The sequence below is a fragment of the Helianthus annuus genome, chromosome 3 (assembly GCF_002127325.2).
Source record: "Helianthus annuus cultivar XRQ/B chromosome 3, HanXRQr2.0-SUNRISE, whole genome shotgun sequence".
Classification (NCBI taxonomy): domain Eukaryota; kingdom Viridiplantae; phylum Streptophyta; class Magnoliopsida; order Asterales; family Asteraceae; genus Helianthus; species Helianthus annuus.
This window is the reverse complement of record NC_035435.2, coordinates 160,849,209-160,867,042: the sequence shown is the minus strand read 5'-3', so window position 1 is coordinate 160,867,042 and position 17,834 is coordinate 160,849,209. Positions and strand designations below refer to the sequence as shown.

The 17,834-nt window shown below is 39.0% G+C and overlaps 1 protein-coding gene and 1 pseudogene across 1 annotated transcript; one reads left to right on the top strand and one right to left on the bottom strand.

Annotated features, from left to right (window-relative positions):
• The first annotated feature begins 5,794 nt into the window (after positions 1-5,794).
• LOC110932333 lies at positions 5,795-12,828 on the top strand (annotated as a pseudogene).
• A 2,204-nt stretch (positions 12,829-15,032) lies between these two features.
• Positions 15,033-16,055, bottom strand: LOC110932331 (uncharacterized mitochondrial protein AtMg00810-like). The gene has a single exon (XM_022175674.1). The coding sequence runs from the start codon at positions 16,053-16,055 to the stop codon at positions 15,033-15,035; it is 1,023 nt and encodes a 340-aa protein (XP_022031366.1).
• Between the last annotated feature and the right edge of the window lie 1,779 nt (positions 16,056-17,834).

Sequence of the window (17,834 nt, the reverse complement as noted above, 5' to 3'; positions counted from 1 at the left end):
ATGATAATCCTTCCCCTCCACCATATTTCTATGATTCTTATACAACAGTGGAGGATGGTTATTACTCTGACGGATGGGATCGGGACGAGGATGCTTATTATGGGCCAAGGACGGATGGACGATGTTTCTGTTGCGGTCGTGATCATACTTATGATTATGATGATGTGTGTGCGGTGTATTTGGAAAATCCAGAGTATTGGAATAAAAAAATGATGGATGCGTACATCTCAAGACCGTATCAGGGATACCGACAATATCATCCCGAAAAATATTCTGAGCCCGAGGGTGTCTATGCTTATCAGACCGAGGAGGAGAAAAAGCTTGCTATGTTGGAAGCGAGTTTGTCCAAACTCGAGCAGTATTTATCAACACCCAACCTTTCCGATGAATATCGAATCAGCTGTCTACTTTCCAAGTGTCAAATGTTAAAAATGAAGATAGAAATAGAAGAGCGTCTCTCACCTTTACCTGATGATATTAGAGATTATTCTCACATGGATGAGGAGGTTGTGGAGGATAATACCACACCAATGAATCCTTTATCTGATGAAGAGTCACTGGTGGATCAGATGGCGTGTGAGGATGATGAGGCAGAGCAGTCTGATGAGATGAATGTGTGTACCGAACCTCTTCCCATATCAATCATTCCAATTAACAAGTGTGGGGAAGAGGGTTCGAGGAAGAAGATGAATAGGGCGAAGCTACAAGACATCAGTGTATATCTCATGAAGTGGATCAGCCAAACCCGCAGGTGCTTTCTAAACATGCCAATTATACTGACGAGCTTATGGAGATGGCATGTAAAATTCCGGGCATTCATTGGAAATACAAGGGGTAAATGTGCATTGAAACCACCGTAGCGCATATCAGGTACGGTATGGCTGAAGATCTAAAACTTAGCGCTCTCGGGAGGCAGCCCGAGGATGTAGAGTATTGTATTTTTGTTTTGTTTTGTGTTGCGTGTGTGTTCTTGCAGGTTTTAATTATCTTCACGGATGCGTTTACCCAAGTGTGGGGAAGTCTGAGGAGGTGACGATCACTTTTGTCCATACTCAATCTCCATTTGGACGAAAGTGATTCGAATAATTTCAAGTCAAGTGTCCCGTGTTGAATGCAGCTGCGAATGAAATGCTATACGGTTGCAGTGGAACAAGGCTCGGAGGATTCAACCGATTAAAAATCAGGGGAGTTTGTTCCATTTATCTCTGTATTTTGTTTTATGTTTTTAGTGTGTAAATAGTTTCTCGCTCCATTGAGGACAATGAAGGAATTAAGTGTGGGGAGGGGAAACTAGCGTCTAGTTGTGTCTTAGTGTCAGTCGTGTCGTAGAAAAAAATGAAAAAAAAAAATTGAAAAAAGAAAAATCCAAAAAAAAAATGAAAAAAATAGAAAATGTTTTGAGAAAGTTTTTGCAATAAATGGAAAATGATAGGTATAATCGGATCGTTGGCATTTGATTATTATATATATGAGATAATAAATAGTCGATGACGCGTCTAATTTAGGGTATGTGGGTAGGCCCAGCCAGTTGATGAGTTCCTTAGGCTTGATATAATATACCTTAAAATAGGAGTCTTGTGGGTTCTCGCCTTAGGAGCTATGGTAAAACTGAAACTGTGGAAAGTATAAGGGGTACGTCATAAGTAAAAAACTTATAAGTTTTTCCGATTAAATTGGCACACATGTTTCTTTTTGTGAAAACAAATCCGAAACAGTGTGGTGCCTAAAAAAATAATATTCCATCCATCCATTTGAGCACATGTTGAAAAAAAAAGAAAAAAAAAAGAAACGTGAAGTTTATGGCATTAACCATGGGGATGGTGACTCGTGTGGCGTATGTCCGCTGAACTGATCGTATACAAAAGCATGTAAGCTCACAATATCATCCATCGATCCATCCCAAATTTAATCGGAATAGCATAAGGGTTTTTTATATAAGACGGTAGATTAATATCTTTTAATCTTATAAGCTTGAAACGGGAATAGGTGGCGTTGTAGTCTTCTAAGTGTGGGATCCATAGATAACTATAAATTACTTGAACTTAAATGGATCTTGAATAAGGGCTCGGAAGCTGGCGGTTGGGTTTAGGTGGATCGTATACCTGCAATCCTAGTTAACGTGTGGTTTGGCTTGTTAATAAAATAATTGAATATATTGAATGCCGATGTTTCTGATTGTGATTCCATTGCAAAGATTTTTTTCGGGACAAAAAAGATAAGTGTGGGGATGTGATGTCGGGTAAAAATATGTCGTGTTTTATATTAGTTTATGTTGAGTATTAGTATGTTAAATATGTTAATTCATATGTGTTATATACTTATTGTGCCTTGGCGTTCTCTGTTTTTAACAGGTATTAAAATGGGTTAGTGAGAGTAAACGAGTTAAAAGCGGGTTCGACAGGTTGATTAACGAGACACACTACATTGTTCATGAGCCGTTACAAGTCAAAAGGTTACGGTTTACGGCATAATTATAAAGGCAGCATGTTGGTTGTTTGTGAGGGAATTAAATAGATGCCAATCCATGTGAAGATGGGCCGATAACACAAAAGCCATTCGTGGTTTTCTTGGGAAATAATCATCATCGGACTTTGGAGATACAACTCACGTGGGCTCCTTGGACGGGCATAGTGGGTCGATCATTGGGGGACTGTCCATCTTAACATCACATCATCCATCATCAAACAATATATGTACAACACATACTTGTTGGCAGCCAACATTAAAACACACGAAGACAATTGCTTTGGGGGAGTTTGGATGATATTTTCAACATCTAAAAACATTATCCACAATCATCACGTAGGAGACTTTGTTGGATTTTTGTTTTATTGGGCCGCTAACACTTAAGGGTAGAAAAGAACATCATAACAAGTGGGCATCACGTGGACTAAGGGAGTGGGCCGCACATGATTGGTCTGGTGGACGGCACATGTACGTGAAGGATTGGGGCAGCCGTCATATACGGGACATCAGGGACGAAATTGAGGATCTTTTCTTTTTTCAAGCCAATCAATGAGAGCTAACCAACTCGGGATGACAACCGAAGCGGCGAAGACTACCATGAGCGGCTAAACTTTTTGTGACTTCTACCCGGATGAACGTTTACGCGGTTTGACATAATTATTTGTTTTTCTGATTCTTGTAAACTGGTACAGCTTGACCACTTGTGTTGGATTATTGGCAAACGTTTCTTATGTTTGAATTACTTGTCGTTTATTAAGCGTATTGGCAACTTTCTTGCGTTGTTAGCGGGTTGGTAAATCGGTGGGTAATTGATACAATCAAACGGGTTATTAGGTTGCATAGTGAATCTTAAAAACTATCCCTATTAACTAATCAAATTCATTAATTCCGAGGCCATGTCTATGTGGTGTTTTGAATCAGAAAACGGATTTTTATATTAAAACGGGTATTCGGGATTCCGGGTGGAGGTTACTTCTTCTCATCTTGATAACACTTTTCGTGACAAATTGTGTTTTCTTTATAATCAAACAAACAAACCCCCGATTTAGATAGTTTAGTTTTAATTAATTTCTTTAACACTGACCACAAATTCCCCGTGGATACGATACCCTACTTACGCTATCTACGTAGTTTAATTAGGTTTTTGATTGACCCTTACGACAGTCATCAAACTCAACCGGAATTAGCTCAACTTGGCCCTCGAAATCGGGCTCAAACATCCTCCACAAGCCGACTGCATCCACTGATACAACACATGCATGCATATTACTACAAGGATAATGAAGCAAGGAAAACAATAAAGAGTAACAGGCTTACCACCACTCTTTTCCCGCAGAACGGGCCTTGCCTTCCTGTCCGGCCTAGTAAGCATCATCCGCAACACCCGTAGCTGGTTGTTGTCTAACTTCTTGAGTTCAATAGGCCGCAGCCTAGAGAACCAGTCCACAGTCTTCGCGGTGGCAACAGGAATATCCTCATCAGTGACACCAATATTGACATCCCGGAAAGTCATATTGGCATATACCGCACAGGCTTTAACATAGAAGAACTTCATCTTCCAATGGGTCACACCCTTCGGAGGTGTCATCAACTTTAAACTCCCATGACGTTGAGTAAAAGAGAAAAAACCGGTGTTCACCGTCAACTGGTAAAATCGCCGGAAATTTTCAACAGTAATGGGCAAGCCATGGGCACGGAAGGTGTACTCAAAGTTCCTGATTCGGAACATCCCAAATGGACTAAGTTGGGAGATATGGAGATGATAATACTCTAACACCTCCGCAACGAACACCGTCACCGGCAACCGAAGGTTGCCTTCGGTGAAAAAATCTGCCCACATAGTAATATAACCGGCTGGAGCATCGGCACCGGTATCCCCCTCTTGTGGGTAAGTAGCCTTCCAGTCGTCGGCCATATGAATGGTGGTCATCAGGTTTTTAAAACCACCCTTTGACCACTTCAACACCGGTAACCCACCACCGGAAGCATCAACGTCATCATCATCGTCTTCATCAGCCGCCACTACCGGCTGTTCAGGGTTTTCACCCTCCACATTGTGTACATTCGATGGTTCAGCCATCAGAAATATGGACAAAGGAAAGAATGTGGGTGGAAAAACTCAAATCAACCTCACCGGAAGTTCAAGAAATATCGTCGGAGAAGACAAAGAAAATGTTTCTCTCACCGGCAAATTTTTGAAATTTCGAACAAGTGAGGGGAAACCACGAACGGTTTCCCCTTATATACCCATCGCAATTAATGCGGAGGGAGAAAACGAATCATCACGTTCAAAAAGAGCGAATTACGCGACACCACGTGTCAAGCGCCGTTTCCGCTGACGGTTACCACGCGCGCGTGGCCGCCCACGCGCCTGACAAAAGAGACCTTTACACTCCTTGCTACAGTGCATTTAATGCCTCGGGCAGTGCAAATGTCCTTTCAATTCAGCACCAGAATGATCTCACCAACTTCCACCAACTCACACGTGAGATCAGCCACGTATGCAACAAAAAGCGACTACATTATCCAATTATAAAGCGGCATGCGGTTTCTCTGGTATACCGCACCATAACCCATACCGCATGTCGTTTTTTTACATACCCCTAAAAATAGGCAAAAATATATATCTCCACACTATAAGGGGGTATAATACCTATCCGCACTACCCACGAGCACACATGGAATATGCGGAAATGACACACACGAGCCCGTTCAGGTGTGTCAGATACTCAGAACCAGCGTTGTTCTTTGGACTGAACCGCATCTCAGAAATAGGTAAACCGCATTGCCTTCACTCTCTTCAAGCTTCAAATCCCTCCTATCCGGTTCACAACCACAGAGGGTGCATAAACAACTTCTTCAACGAGAAGAAGGAAGGGAATATACGTGAATGCACATCAGCAACCCTGACTCCTGATCCTTCAAGGGCCACATCCGAGCAACACACCCGTTTCAAGCGCATATGGGGTGATAAAACCGCAGACACTCACAAGTCGCTGCAGACATAACCATAGCTTCCGCAAACGGTTGCTACGGAAGAGCCACAACTAACTTCACATTGAGGAACGAAACTACTTCAAGGAAAACTCCTCGGTATTGGAGCGTGAAGGAAGGTGCCTAAGGAAGAGATGCGGACGAGATCCCCAATGATCATACGAGATCTTGTCGAACAACAAGCGATCGAACAAGCGGTAACAAGTCTGCTTATGACTTTGTTACCCTACTTGTAACATGGATAGAATAAACAATGGTGGGCATTACCATGCCTATGACCATGTTTATTTGACCATTATCCAGAATCACATTGTTCGATCAAACATGGCCAACAATGACGCAGGTACTCAACGTTGTTCCCACAACCGTGGCCAACAATGTCAAGCAACGAGGTAACCGTAAAGGACATGCGGTTACTAGAGGGCTAATTGGAAGAACAAGAACACCCCACAAAAGGGATCATCATTTGATGTCCAATCATGACATCAGAAAACTCTCTTCTTCGTTCACCACCTCAAAGGTTGGTTCGAAGTTTGTGCACACCTTCAACCACCATCTCAGAGATTGGTTCGAAGTTTGTACATACGCCCAGCAAGGTCTCAAGGTTGGTTCGACACACCAACAGGTGGCACCCAACCCGAGGCTGAGAATTTCGCATCAGACGAAACATTCTCACCGGTACGGAAGAGGCGTCAAATGACCCTTCCAGACCTCCAGCTTGATTTACAAAAACCAAAGACCATCCACATGGTCTAGGATCTTCTCCAGACTCCAGACTACCTTCTAAACACCATAGTCCAGTACTCCTCCCACGTGCAACTTGCATATGGCAGCAACACTAGACTGGGGGGACTTGAAGGGGTATGGTCCCAGATATCGCGTCAGCATCGACCGCGAGTGACCATTACCCTTATCAAAACCCCCATTAGCTAACAACCTACTTATGTCCATGCGGGAACGCATCGACACAGTGGTTGAATCCAATCTGTCCAGTGGTGGAGGAAGACTTACCTGGAATATTAGAACGGTAGAGTGATGCGGCATAGCATCACATCTAGTGTATGAAAACGGAAGTATTCACAGCGATGCGGCCTCGCACCGCGTCCAGTGAACACTTCTATCAATACAATGAAGCTGGACAACAGCAACAGTCACCACAGGCGACGATGCGGCTAGCACCGCATCTCGCGTATTTCTTGATCACAAGCAAGGGACGCGGTAACATCAGATGTTACCACAAGCAGCGATGCGGCTCGCACCGCATCCTATACGCCCAACAAGTGGGACTGACACACCAGTGCAAGTAGCGCCAATGACAGTCAACTGTCAGGGCTACGTAAGTAACAGACTGACGTGGCGTAACCTCCACACCCGACAAGCCTGACACACCTGCAAAGGTGCAGCACGTCGTCAGTCTGTCCATCATCCTCCTCCTTCACTCCTCGGCTATAAATACCAACCCCAAACCAGGTTTGAGGTATCTCTTCACAACTCTCTCACTACTACTACTATCATACTTTGCTTCCCAAGCAGATTACTGATTCTCACGCCGGAGAGTGGTAACAAGGAGCACCCCCCACCCCATCCTCCTTGTTACGAGTCACAGTTTGTTTCCTTGTGCAGGAGATCAACCCACCGGTGATCCAGCCAGCGATCCTCGAGAGGAAGGGATTAACCCTTCTTGACGAGATCAGTGAGTTAACCCTGACCGGTTAACCATTGTTTCATCATATATGTATTTTTTAACAGGGTATACACATACAAACGCTAACATAAACCCACTCACAAAACTATTCTTATGGTTTAGATTAGTTATTAGTCCATTGGTATTAGGTTCAGACCTTTAGTGAGCTTAATATCCAATTTTGTTAAGGACTAAGGGCACGTTTTTTCGAGCTCGAACATTACACGAATTCTAAGGGTCGACCCTCTTGATGACTGCATGCATTATCTATAAGTAAATAAACTTAACAAGGTTTTTATAAGTATCACGTGTTAGCGGGATTGAATTATATATATATATATATAGGGGAAGGTTCAAATGAAAACCACTTTTTATTGTGAAAACTCGAAAACTAATTAAAAAAAGCCAAAAAAACATACAAATTTTTTTTTTTTTTGCAAACCAAAATTCGCAGGTTTTTTTATATAAAAAAAATTTCAAAAAAAAAAAAATTTTTTTTTGTGTAGTGCACATGTGTAATACTACACATGTGTATGTGTACTACACATGTGTATGTGTACTACACATGTGTATTATTACACATGTGCACTACACAAAAAAAATTTTTATTTTTTTTTTTTGAAAAAAAGTTTTTTTTATATATATAAAAACCAGCGATTTTTATAAAAAAAATTGAAAAAAAAAATTTCTTTTGTGTGTTTTTTAGGCTTTTTTAATTGGTTTTCGAGTTTTCACAATAAAAGTGGTTTTCATTTGAACCATCCCCTATATATATATATATATTGTTCCCATTAAGTCTAACCGCTTTCTAAATCGATATCCACCGTCGGATCATGTTGAGATATCACGTGTTAGCGGGATTGAATTTTATATATATATATAGGGTGAGGATCATTACAGAACACTAATTATTGCGAGAAAAAAAGAACAACTCTAAATCACTAGATTTTATGATTTAAAGTTCATATTTTTTAAATTTTATATTTCCTACATTCGTATGTATATTATATATGCATGGAAAACCTTATATTTTTTACCTATACTTAGCCTACATACATGTAGGTAATTTAACCTACACAGAATGCACATATGTGTAGGTTATATAAAAAAATGAATTTTTTTCATATTTTGTTTTAAAATCTAGTGTGAGAAACAATGAATCTTCCATTTGTAACATTTTCCTTTGAATTGAAAAAATGGGTGATTCATTTTGTTCTGCGTGTTCTCGCAATATTTAGTGTTCTGCATAGAACCTTCCCCTATATATATATATATATATATTGTTCCCATTAAGTCTAACCGCTTTCTAAATCGATATCCACCGTCGGATCATGTTGAGATGAAATCTCAGCCGTTTAAACTCTAAAAAATAACCGCTTTTGGGGCGGTTCCAAGAGGTTATGGTTGGTTTTTTGTAGATGGCGGTTACCTCCATTTTTTGCTGCCCACTATCTCCACAACTCAACCATCTAAAATATCACATTTAACTGTATAACCTCATCTACTTTTAATTCTGTCCGGCTAAACAAAGAAAAAAACTGATTTCTTGGCAGTTTAGGGAGGTTACACACTACTTCTCCAAAATTGAGGAAGTTACGAACGATTTCAGGGTTGATTTCCCCCACATCCCCTCCCCACATTTCCTGTAACTTCCATATACCCTTCTTTTTAATAGGGATCTCAGACCTGCGTTTTTGCCCTATACACAAAGACGTGTATATTAGAGAGATTACGATGCAGAGAAATGCAATGGAGACGATGGAGATTAATATAGCCCATTCGGATTTTATGTTCTAGAAATACAAGAAGGTACAGTAATTTGTTTCTCATTTTTTTCATGTTTGATGCTCTACTCTTCACAGTGACGACTTCCCTAAGTTGTCGTTCATCATTGTTCTACCACTTTGTCGGTCAGTATTCCGGTGTGCGATATATAAGTTTCATTGCTCGATTTTGTCCATGATTTTTGTGCAGCGGGCTTAAAGCAATTTTCATGCTGTGATTTTGGCCTTTGGTTATTAAGGTACGGTTTCGTTTAAGCGAGTTGAGGACGGAACTACCAAAAAAGATCGCCCGCTTTTAAGGTTTCCTTTTCTCCCCTTTAGATGATTACTTCATCCTTCTTTGCTCAAAATATTACTTTTATACAAGTCTGACTATAAAGTAGGCATTACATATGAACGAGGTATGATGTTTATGTTACCTAAATTTGGTTCTTGGTGGTTTTTACTTATACATCTTATTATTGAGTTTGAGTTTAGAACTAGATGTTCAACTGTTTCTCATCATACTTTTTTAACTCATGGTTTTCATAGTATAGTTGAGGTTCTAGACTTACAATATATAAGCTTTCCTGACTGTCTCTGTGCATTACTTTTACATTAATTTGTAACTTTTGCATTGATTTGAGGCAGATTTTAAAGGAGAATAAGGACAAGAAAGATGCAGGGCAGAAAACTTTCAGGTATTGAACTATTTAAATTTAATTGAAAAACCAGATTCTATTCCATTTAGTGTAATAAATGTTAATAGATTGTTATTCATCCATTTAGGGTAACAATGTTAATCGATTGTTTGTTGCTAAATTTAGTGTTCCTTGGTATTGATCTAACTGTCAATCATTGTTTTTTTATGATTAATTTTTAATTTAATGACATCTTTTATAAGCTGAACCAAACCACTGCACATCTTTGATGCAAATTAATATCAGATTGTATTCCAATCAAAGGAAGAAAAAGTAGGGGTGAGCATATTTCGGTTCGGTCCGAAAAAAACCCGAAGTCAAAACCGATATTGGACCCTAACCGATCCCGACCCGATAATAGCAGCATGAAATTGTTCCCAATTTTGTTCCAAGTCGGTCTCGAGTCGGTTCTCGGTCCATGAAGAAGGAAAACCGATTCTGGACTAACCGGCCCGAATCGCAAAACATCATATTGTAAATTTTTACATTTAGGGTCAGTCTTCGGTCTTGGTTTTTAAGGGTAATCGGGTATCGGGTCGGTTCGGGTAATGAGCGGGTCGGTTCGGTTCTTGGACCATGCTCACCCCTAAAAAGTATTACTTATTTAGTCAATTTGACAGTGTTCTCCAGCTTTCCATGGGTGACTTGATCAGTGGCTCAAAATCCTGAAGCCTTATCGTCTTTTTACTTGAAGCAAAAAAACGTATTTGAATTTGCTCGATCATGCTACTTAAGTCGTGCTCTTAATGTGAATTCTAATTTAATCAACAGTGATTGTTTGGGAAATTGCACATTTTGTAGCTTATGCATTTGCACAAACTATTCTGGTCACTCCACTAGGTGATTACTTTATATATATAATCCATTTTCAGGTGATTACTAAGCAACAAACCGTATTGCAGTGTTGCACTTTGCACATATTATATTACGAGAAAAGCTACACATTTTTTGATTTCTTGGTTGTGTCGTGGGGTTCACCGTAATCGTTCGGAATGATCCTCAGGAACGTCCTATTGAATCCGTGACAGAAGTATGTGATCTTGCTACTAAGCCAGGTCTGAACCTTTCATCAATTATATATTTACGAGCTGATTTTTACTTTTAGATTTTTTTGACATTTTCTGGTTTATCTTTTCTGCAGCTTTTGTTCAATATGCAACATTGGTATTGATGACTGTTGTTGTAATTGTATTCCACTATATACCATGGTAAAACACACGTAATGTGCAATGTGCTACATTGGAGTTTGTTCGATAGTAGGTTCTTTATGAGCAAGTATTAAAATTGTTCGCACTTTCTTACAAGCTATTCATCTCACTCACATGTTAAAGGTAGCACGATGGGCGGGCTAAGTGGGTCAATTTTCGAACGCACTAAAAAGGTTGGGTTGAACCGAAACATTTTTTTATTTTTAAAGTTGGTTATATATTTAGTTAACTAAATATGATTACAAAAAACAATGTCATCACATTGATAATCTTAATCTTTGAATAAAGTGATTTAGGATTTAGCATTAAAGATACGTGCTATGGGTCAATTGCTACTTTCCACCCCTTTGACCCGTCCCCTCTTTAGCTAATATATTTAAGAGTGAATTGCAAGGATTGTCCTTTATATTTATACCTATTTGCAGGTGTTGTCCTTTATGTTTAAAATTGACGAGTTTTGTACTTTATGTTTTCAAATCATACACGTTTTTTCCTTTAGCCCTAACCCAGTTAGATTTTTCTGTCAAATCTGATCATGTGCAATGCACATGAGGGTAAAATTGTCTTTTCACCTTATTCTTTAAAAATACATATAAAAAATATTATATATCATATCTCAACTCTCTCTCTCTCTCTCCCACAATTGATTTAAAAGGATTAAGGCAAGGTTTAAACTAAGAACAGAAAAACATACCGTCACAGGATGAGGATCCAGAATCCTTTAAATTAGCTTCTTTGCACTTGAGGAGAACCATGGAGGACATGTGAAGTCAGCCTTAAATATCTGCAAGCAAACAGCTCATTTGAATTTATACCATCTTGTATAGGGCTGTAAGGTTTGCATCTTCAAAAGGAAGATATTCAGCCATAAGAACGAAAAGAATTACACCACATGACCATAAATCCTAATCCTAGCCACTCATATTTTGTTTTCTGAAAAATTATGATGATGATAGTCATGTTGCTGTTGATGATGATCGATGATGGTGGTGACGACGGCGGTTGCGTCGCCGCTGTCTGCGGCAGTGGGCGACGGGGACAGTGGAGGTGGTTCAGTTCGAGACGGGTTTTGGGTTCCTGGGTGACGTCTCGGTTCGGATCAGATCTGGTTTCGTTCGGGTATGAGTTTTAACTTCGGTTCAAGCCCAGTTCAGTTACGGGTGATTCGAGTTTTGGTTCGGGTTTTAGCTTGGTTCACGTCAGGTCACGGTTCGAGTACGGGTTATATTTCACGGTTCAGAATTATTGCAGGTTGTTGAAGAGAAATTAGGGTTTTGAAATGAGATTGAGTTGGGGAAGAAGAGGGTTTTGTTATGATATATAATATTTTTTTTCTTTTTTATGTATTTTTTAAAGAATAGGGTGAAAAGACAATTTTACCCTCATGTGCATTGCACATGACCAGATTTGACAGAAAAATCTAATTGGGTTAGGGCTAAAGGACAAAACGTGTATGATTTGAAAACATAAAGTACAAAACTCGTCAATTTTAAACATAAAGGACAACGCCTGCAAATAAGTATAAAGATAAAGGACAATCCTTGCAATTCACTCTATATTTAAAAAATAACTAAATCGACCAGTTGATAGGTTAATAGATCAAAATTGCCACCTCTCTCTCGTGTTACATTCTCAGTCATCATGTTAAGTTCAAGTTTTCTTGACTCAGGTGATGAGTGTGAAAGCTATAGGCATTGCTTTGAAGCTTACTTTATCAGGAATGAATAAGCTTGTATATCCCCAAACATGGGCCTTTAGCACCATTGTTTTGCTTTGTATCATCACCAAAATGATTTTTTTAATAAGGTAATAAATATTTCTTAGAATTTGTTATTTATTTGTTGAAAAGCATCCCACATGATAAATAATACGTGCTTATCAATAAATACTAACTGCACGCACTTGACACCTTCAATATGGCTGTTGTCTCCCCCGTATACTATATTATGTTCACATCTCTTACAATCTTGGCAAGCGTGATCATGTTCAAGGTTATTTGCTATTTTGAGTAAATTCAATTTGGTAGGAAATATGTTAAATATATTAATGTTGGAAACAAGGTGTGGGCTTGCACCGTTGGGAGATTATCAGCCACATCTGTTGGCCAAACGGACATGAGACGGACACGTGCTTCATCGTTTCATTATACTCGCACCATACCGTGCGTAGCACCGAGTTAAACCTCACATTACTCTTAGCAAGCGCATCAAGAATGGGTAGCTGCTCCAAGTTTGCCCTTCAACCAAAAATAGCAAGCTTCTTCAACACCCAGTGGTTCTAACTAAACACCATTAATATTGTCATTTTATACAGGTGAACATTTTCTTACCCTCTTCAACTATTAGTACTGCCATCATAGGAACATGGGTGCCAATTTTAACCCATTGGCTAGCTCATGGGTGGGTTAAGTGTTTTTTTTAGCCATGCTAAATATTTTTTATTTTGAAATTTAGATTATTACTTCAACAATAATGTTGTTTTAGCCATCATAGATGGAATATTCTTTTCATATTGTAGTATCATCTCCATAGACGCAATGTATATAATATTGTTCGATATATCCATGTCTCATTCATTTTTTTTTTTTTGCTAAATCAGGATTTCAAGTTACTTAGGGAGTAGGAACCAATTAAACGTTGGATGGTGGTTGAGTGGTACAACTCCTCGTCCTTACAGCCCATACAATCTCAACCGAACGAGTCTTTTAGTGGTTTAGAGGCTAAATAATACATTATTGCAGAATGTAACTCTATTTCGATAGTAAAGATCATGGTGGTTTGCTTCTTGCAACATTTATGTTTTTATTGTCAAATATAAAAATAGAAAAGGATTTTGATGACATTTATTTCTCTATGTTTTTATTTTTATTGTATTTTTATGCTTATATACCAAACTTCAAAGTTTGATAGACTTGCGATTTCCTAATCAAGTTGGATCGCTTGTATTTTCCACCGTTCAACTTTTTGGTGTCAATTGCATTAACTCCATGGCAACATGCTCAAATTGAAGGCGTATCTATATAGTGGGAAAAGTCATTTTACATTTGCTTAAACTTCCTCTGCAACCGTTGCTATGTTTGCTAAATCGTAATGGTGAGCCACGGTCATCAGTTTTTAGAGAGCATATCAAAGTCGTTAATTCATTTTTTTATGATGTCAACGGGTGGGAGAATATGTTCGGAATTAAATGATGGTCGTGGTCCGTATATATTTTGCTTGAATGGACACGACTATCATAGAATTGGTACTCACTTCCAACCCGTGACGATGGTCGGCTTAGATTTTTCCCAATTATATATTTATGACACGGCAAATGAAATTGAAGTTGATAATCGCTTTTCATTCGTTTTCCTTTTATAAATTAAAGTCGGTGCTTTTGTTTGTAATGTTGTTTAAATTTGTGTACACTTAATATAGATTAGCTTTGTTTCTACGTTGTTTAACGTAACCCGTCCACCGGACGGGTATTAAACTAGTTCATATGGTGGGAGCATACTATAATTTATATAAATCTAAGGGTCAAAAGTAAATTACTCTGGTAAGTAAAATATACTATTTATATTGTGGTAAGTAAAAAATATGATTTATAAAATAAAAGAGCTAAAGTAAAAGCTAGGCAACTGTGGTAAGTAAAAAAAATACGATGTATAAAATAAAAGAGCGAAAGTAAAAGCTAGGAAAAAGAAAAAAATTTGAAAAACGGATCGTAACCTTTTGTGTATAAATTGATATAAAGGATGATTACGATACTATTGTCACAAGTCTCAGATCCAAAGTAAAACACTGGTTTATTCAATGAGAAATCAACAGCAGTTATAAAGAAATGATTAACCAGTCATCACAGATTGACTGGTGAATCATGAAAGAACAGAAACAAAAACTGCAACAATAAAGCCCTAAAATTTCTCACGAATTATACGTGTGAGGAACAAACAAGACAAAGAGCACAAGAGGGTGAGATGATGATGAAGCCAGCAACCGAGACAACATATATGGGGAGCACAACCCTAGACAGTTGTATAATAACTGGAGGAGCCCAAGGAGAAAGGCCAGCGACTGAACAGGAGCGGCCCAAAGGGGGCGAACCAAACTGCAACAGGAAGGAAGCGGCCCAAATAGCTAGCCCAAAGCACACCTCACAAAAGACACAAAGCACATTATTAGAAAATATAAAAAAAGGATAAGGCACATTTAAACTGATAATTTAATACCCCCCCTCAGGTTGAATGGGCAAACAGGTTTATAAGACCCAGGGACTTACACATTTGAGAGTGTGCTGTTGGTAAGAGGCCTTTAGTGAACAGGTCAGCAAGCTGATCTTCTGTCTTGATCCCATGAGTTTTGATTTGGCCGGAAGCAATTTTTTCCCGTAAGAAGAATAGGTCAACCTCAAAGTGCTTGGTTTTGTCATGAAAAACTGGGTTTGCGGCAATGGATAAGGCCGCAGTGCTATCACATTTTAATACCACCGGAATAGTAACATCAACCTTGAGTTCCCGAAGAATATTGATAAGCCATAAGACTTCACAAGTAGCGCTACACATGGATCGGTATTCTGCCTCGGCAGACGATCTGGAAACAACGCTTTGCTTCTTACTTTTCCAAGAAACCAAACTACCACCAAGGAAGATACAAAAACCAGTGACAGACCGTCTGCTATCAATGCATTTTGCCCAATCAGAATCTGCAAAGGCTGTTAGATGAAAGGAATTGGTTTTTGTGAACATAATCCCGGTTCCCGAGGCGGCTTTTAGGTATCGCAGGACTTTGAAAGCAATCTGAGTGTGAGCCTCAGTTGGTTTATGCATGTATTGAGATAAATAGTGAACTGAATAAGCTATGTCAGGTCGTGTGTGCGACAAATAAATTAATTTACCAACTAATTTCTGATGTTGGGTAATGTCGACATCATTGGTTTTTTCCTTGGTTAAGTTAGTGAGAACGTGATTTTGTTCTATGGGACAACTAAGCGGTTTGCTGCCACTCATCCCATATTCATTCAATAAGTCCATGCAATACTTCCGTTGAGAAAGACAGACACCATTATCAGTCTTTATAACTTCGATTCCAAGAAAGAATTTTAACAAACCTAGATCTTTGATCAGAAATTCAGTTTTTAAGAAATTTTTAACCTCATTGACTTTGTTTTCGTTGTTCCCGGCCAAAATAATATCATCAATATAAACTAGAAGGACAATAAAGACTTCCCCTTTTGATAGGACAAACATAGAGTGATACATTTGGACTGAACAAACCCAATCTTAACTAAGGCTTGAACAAGTCTTTCATTCCACATACGTGGGGCCTGTTTTAGGCCATATAGAGACTTGTTCAGCCTGCAGACTTTGTTTTGGTGATTGATACCTAACCCATCAACCCATCAGGAAGATTCATGTAGACTTCCTCCCTAAGGTGACCGTAGAGGAAAGCATTATTAACAACAAGTTGGTACAATGGCCAATTATTCTGGACGGACAAGCTAACAACACACCTAACAGTGACCATTTTGACTACAGGAGAGAAGGTTTCTTCAAAGTCGATTCCTTCTCGTTGGTTAAAGCCTTTAGCTACTAGACGGGCTTTAAACCTATCTATCTCACCCGTGGATTTATACTTGACTTTGTACACCCATTTACACCCAATGGGTTTTTTCCCATTGGGTAGGTCGACTATATCCCAGGTGTTGTTTCTATGTAGGGCTGTTAATTCATCATTCATGGCCTCAACCCATCTATTATCCTTAAGAGCATCCTTATAGGTGTTTGGTTCAGTGACTTTATTGACATTGGCAGCAAAACATATATTTTCATTAGGAAGGTTTGAGTAATCAACGAACTTGTCATACTATACTTAGCATGTCCTACCACAAAGTCATTAAACCTTTTTGGAGCCGACACAGATATGGACGATCTCCTAGTAGGTTGATTACCCTCAGGAAGGTTTGATTCAACATTGCCACTGCTTGACTCAGCCCTCACAGGATCAGGCTCAACACTTGTGGTCTCATGGCTGTTTGACGCACCATCAGACCCTAAGGACTGCTGTGCATCACTCACAACAGTGACCTCGGCCTCATCGCTGTGTTGCTATGTCTCAGCAGGCGAATCAGTGATGTCCTTCTCTTCATCATCGGGATTTGTATCACTTGAGGTCTCATAGTTGTCAAAAAAAAATTAAGTTGGTTTAATGGATTTTGATTTATTTGAATAGGATAATCCCTTTTAAAAGGAAAAACTGTTTCATGAAAGCTGACATCCCTGGAAAAAATGAATTTCTTTTGGTCTAAACTCCAGACCTTATATCCCTTTTTAAAGTTAGATTATCCCATGAAAACACATTTTTTGGCTCGTTTCTCAAGTTTATCGGGGTTGTTTAAAACAGTAAAAAAACAAAGACAACCAAAAACTCTCAAGTGATCAAGAGAAGGTTTGAACCCAAACAACATTTCATAAGGAGAACTACCATGCAGCACAGAAGAAGGAAGCCTATTAATTAAGTAGGAAGCAGTAAGCACACATTCAGACCAATATTTGAGGGGCACTTTTGACTGAAATAATAAAGCTCTTGCAACATTTAGTAAGTGTCTATGTTTTCTCTCCACAACACCATTTTGTTGTGGAGTATATGTGCATGATGTCTGGTGTAGGATTCCTTTATTTTTAACAAAATCAGACATTTGAGAGTTGACAAATTCTGAGCCATTATCACTCCTAAAAGTTTTGATGTTGACCTCAAATTGGGGTTTCACAAGATTGTAGAAACTTTGTATGTTTTCAAAGACTTCGAATTTGGACTTCATTAGATAGACCCATACAGATCTGGTGAAGTCATCAACTAAAGTGAGAAAATATTTGTAACCTTCTATGCTAGTAACTTTGTAAGGACCCCAAACATCCAAATGTACCAGATCCCCTACTTTAGTTGACTTGTGGTCACTTAGTGGAAAAGGTACCCTATGTTGTTTGGCCCTGTGACAAATGTCACAAGGGTTTGTATTACTAGACTCAATTTTAGTTTGT

Excerpts from the sequence above, each read along its gene's own strand:
- LOC110932331 (XM_022175674.1), bottom strand. The coding sequence starts at position 16,055 with ATGTATCACTCTATGTTTGTCCTATCAAAAGGGGAAGTCTTTATTGTC.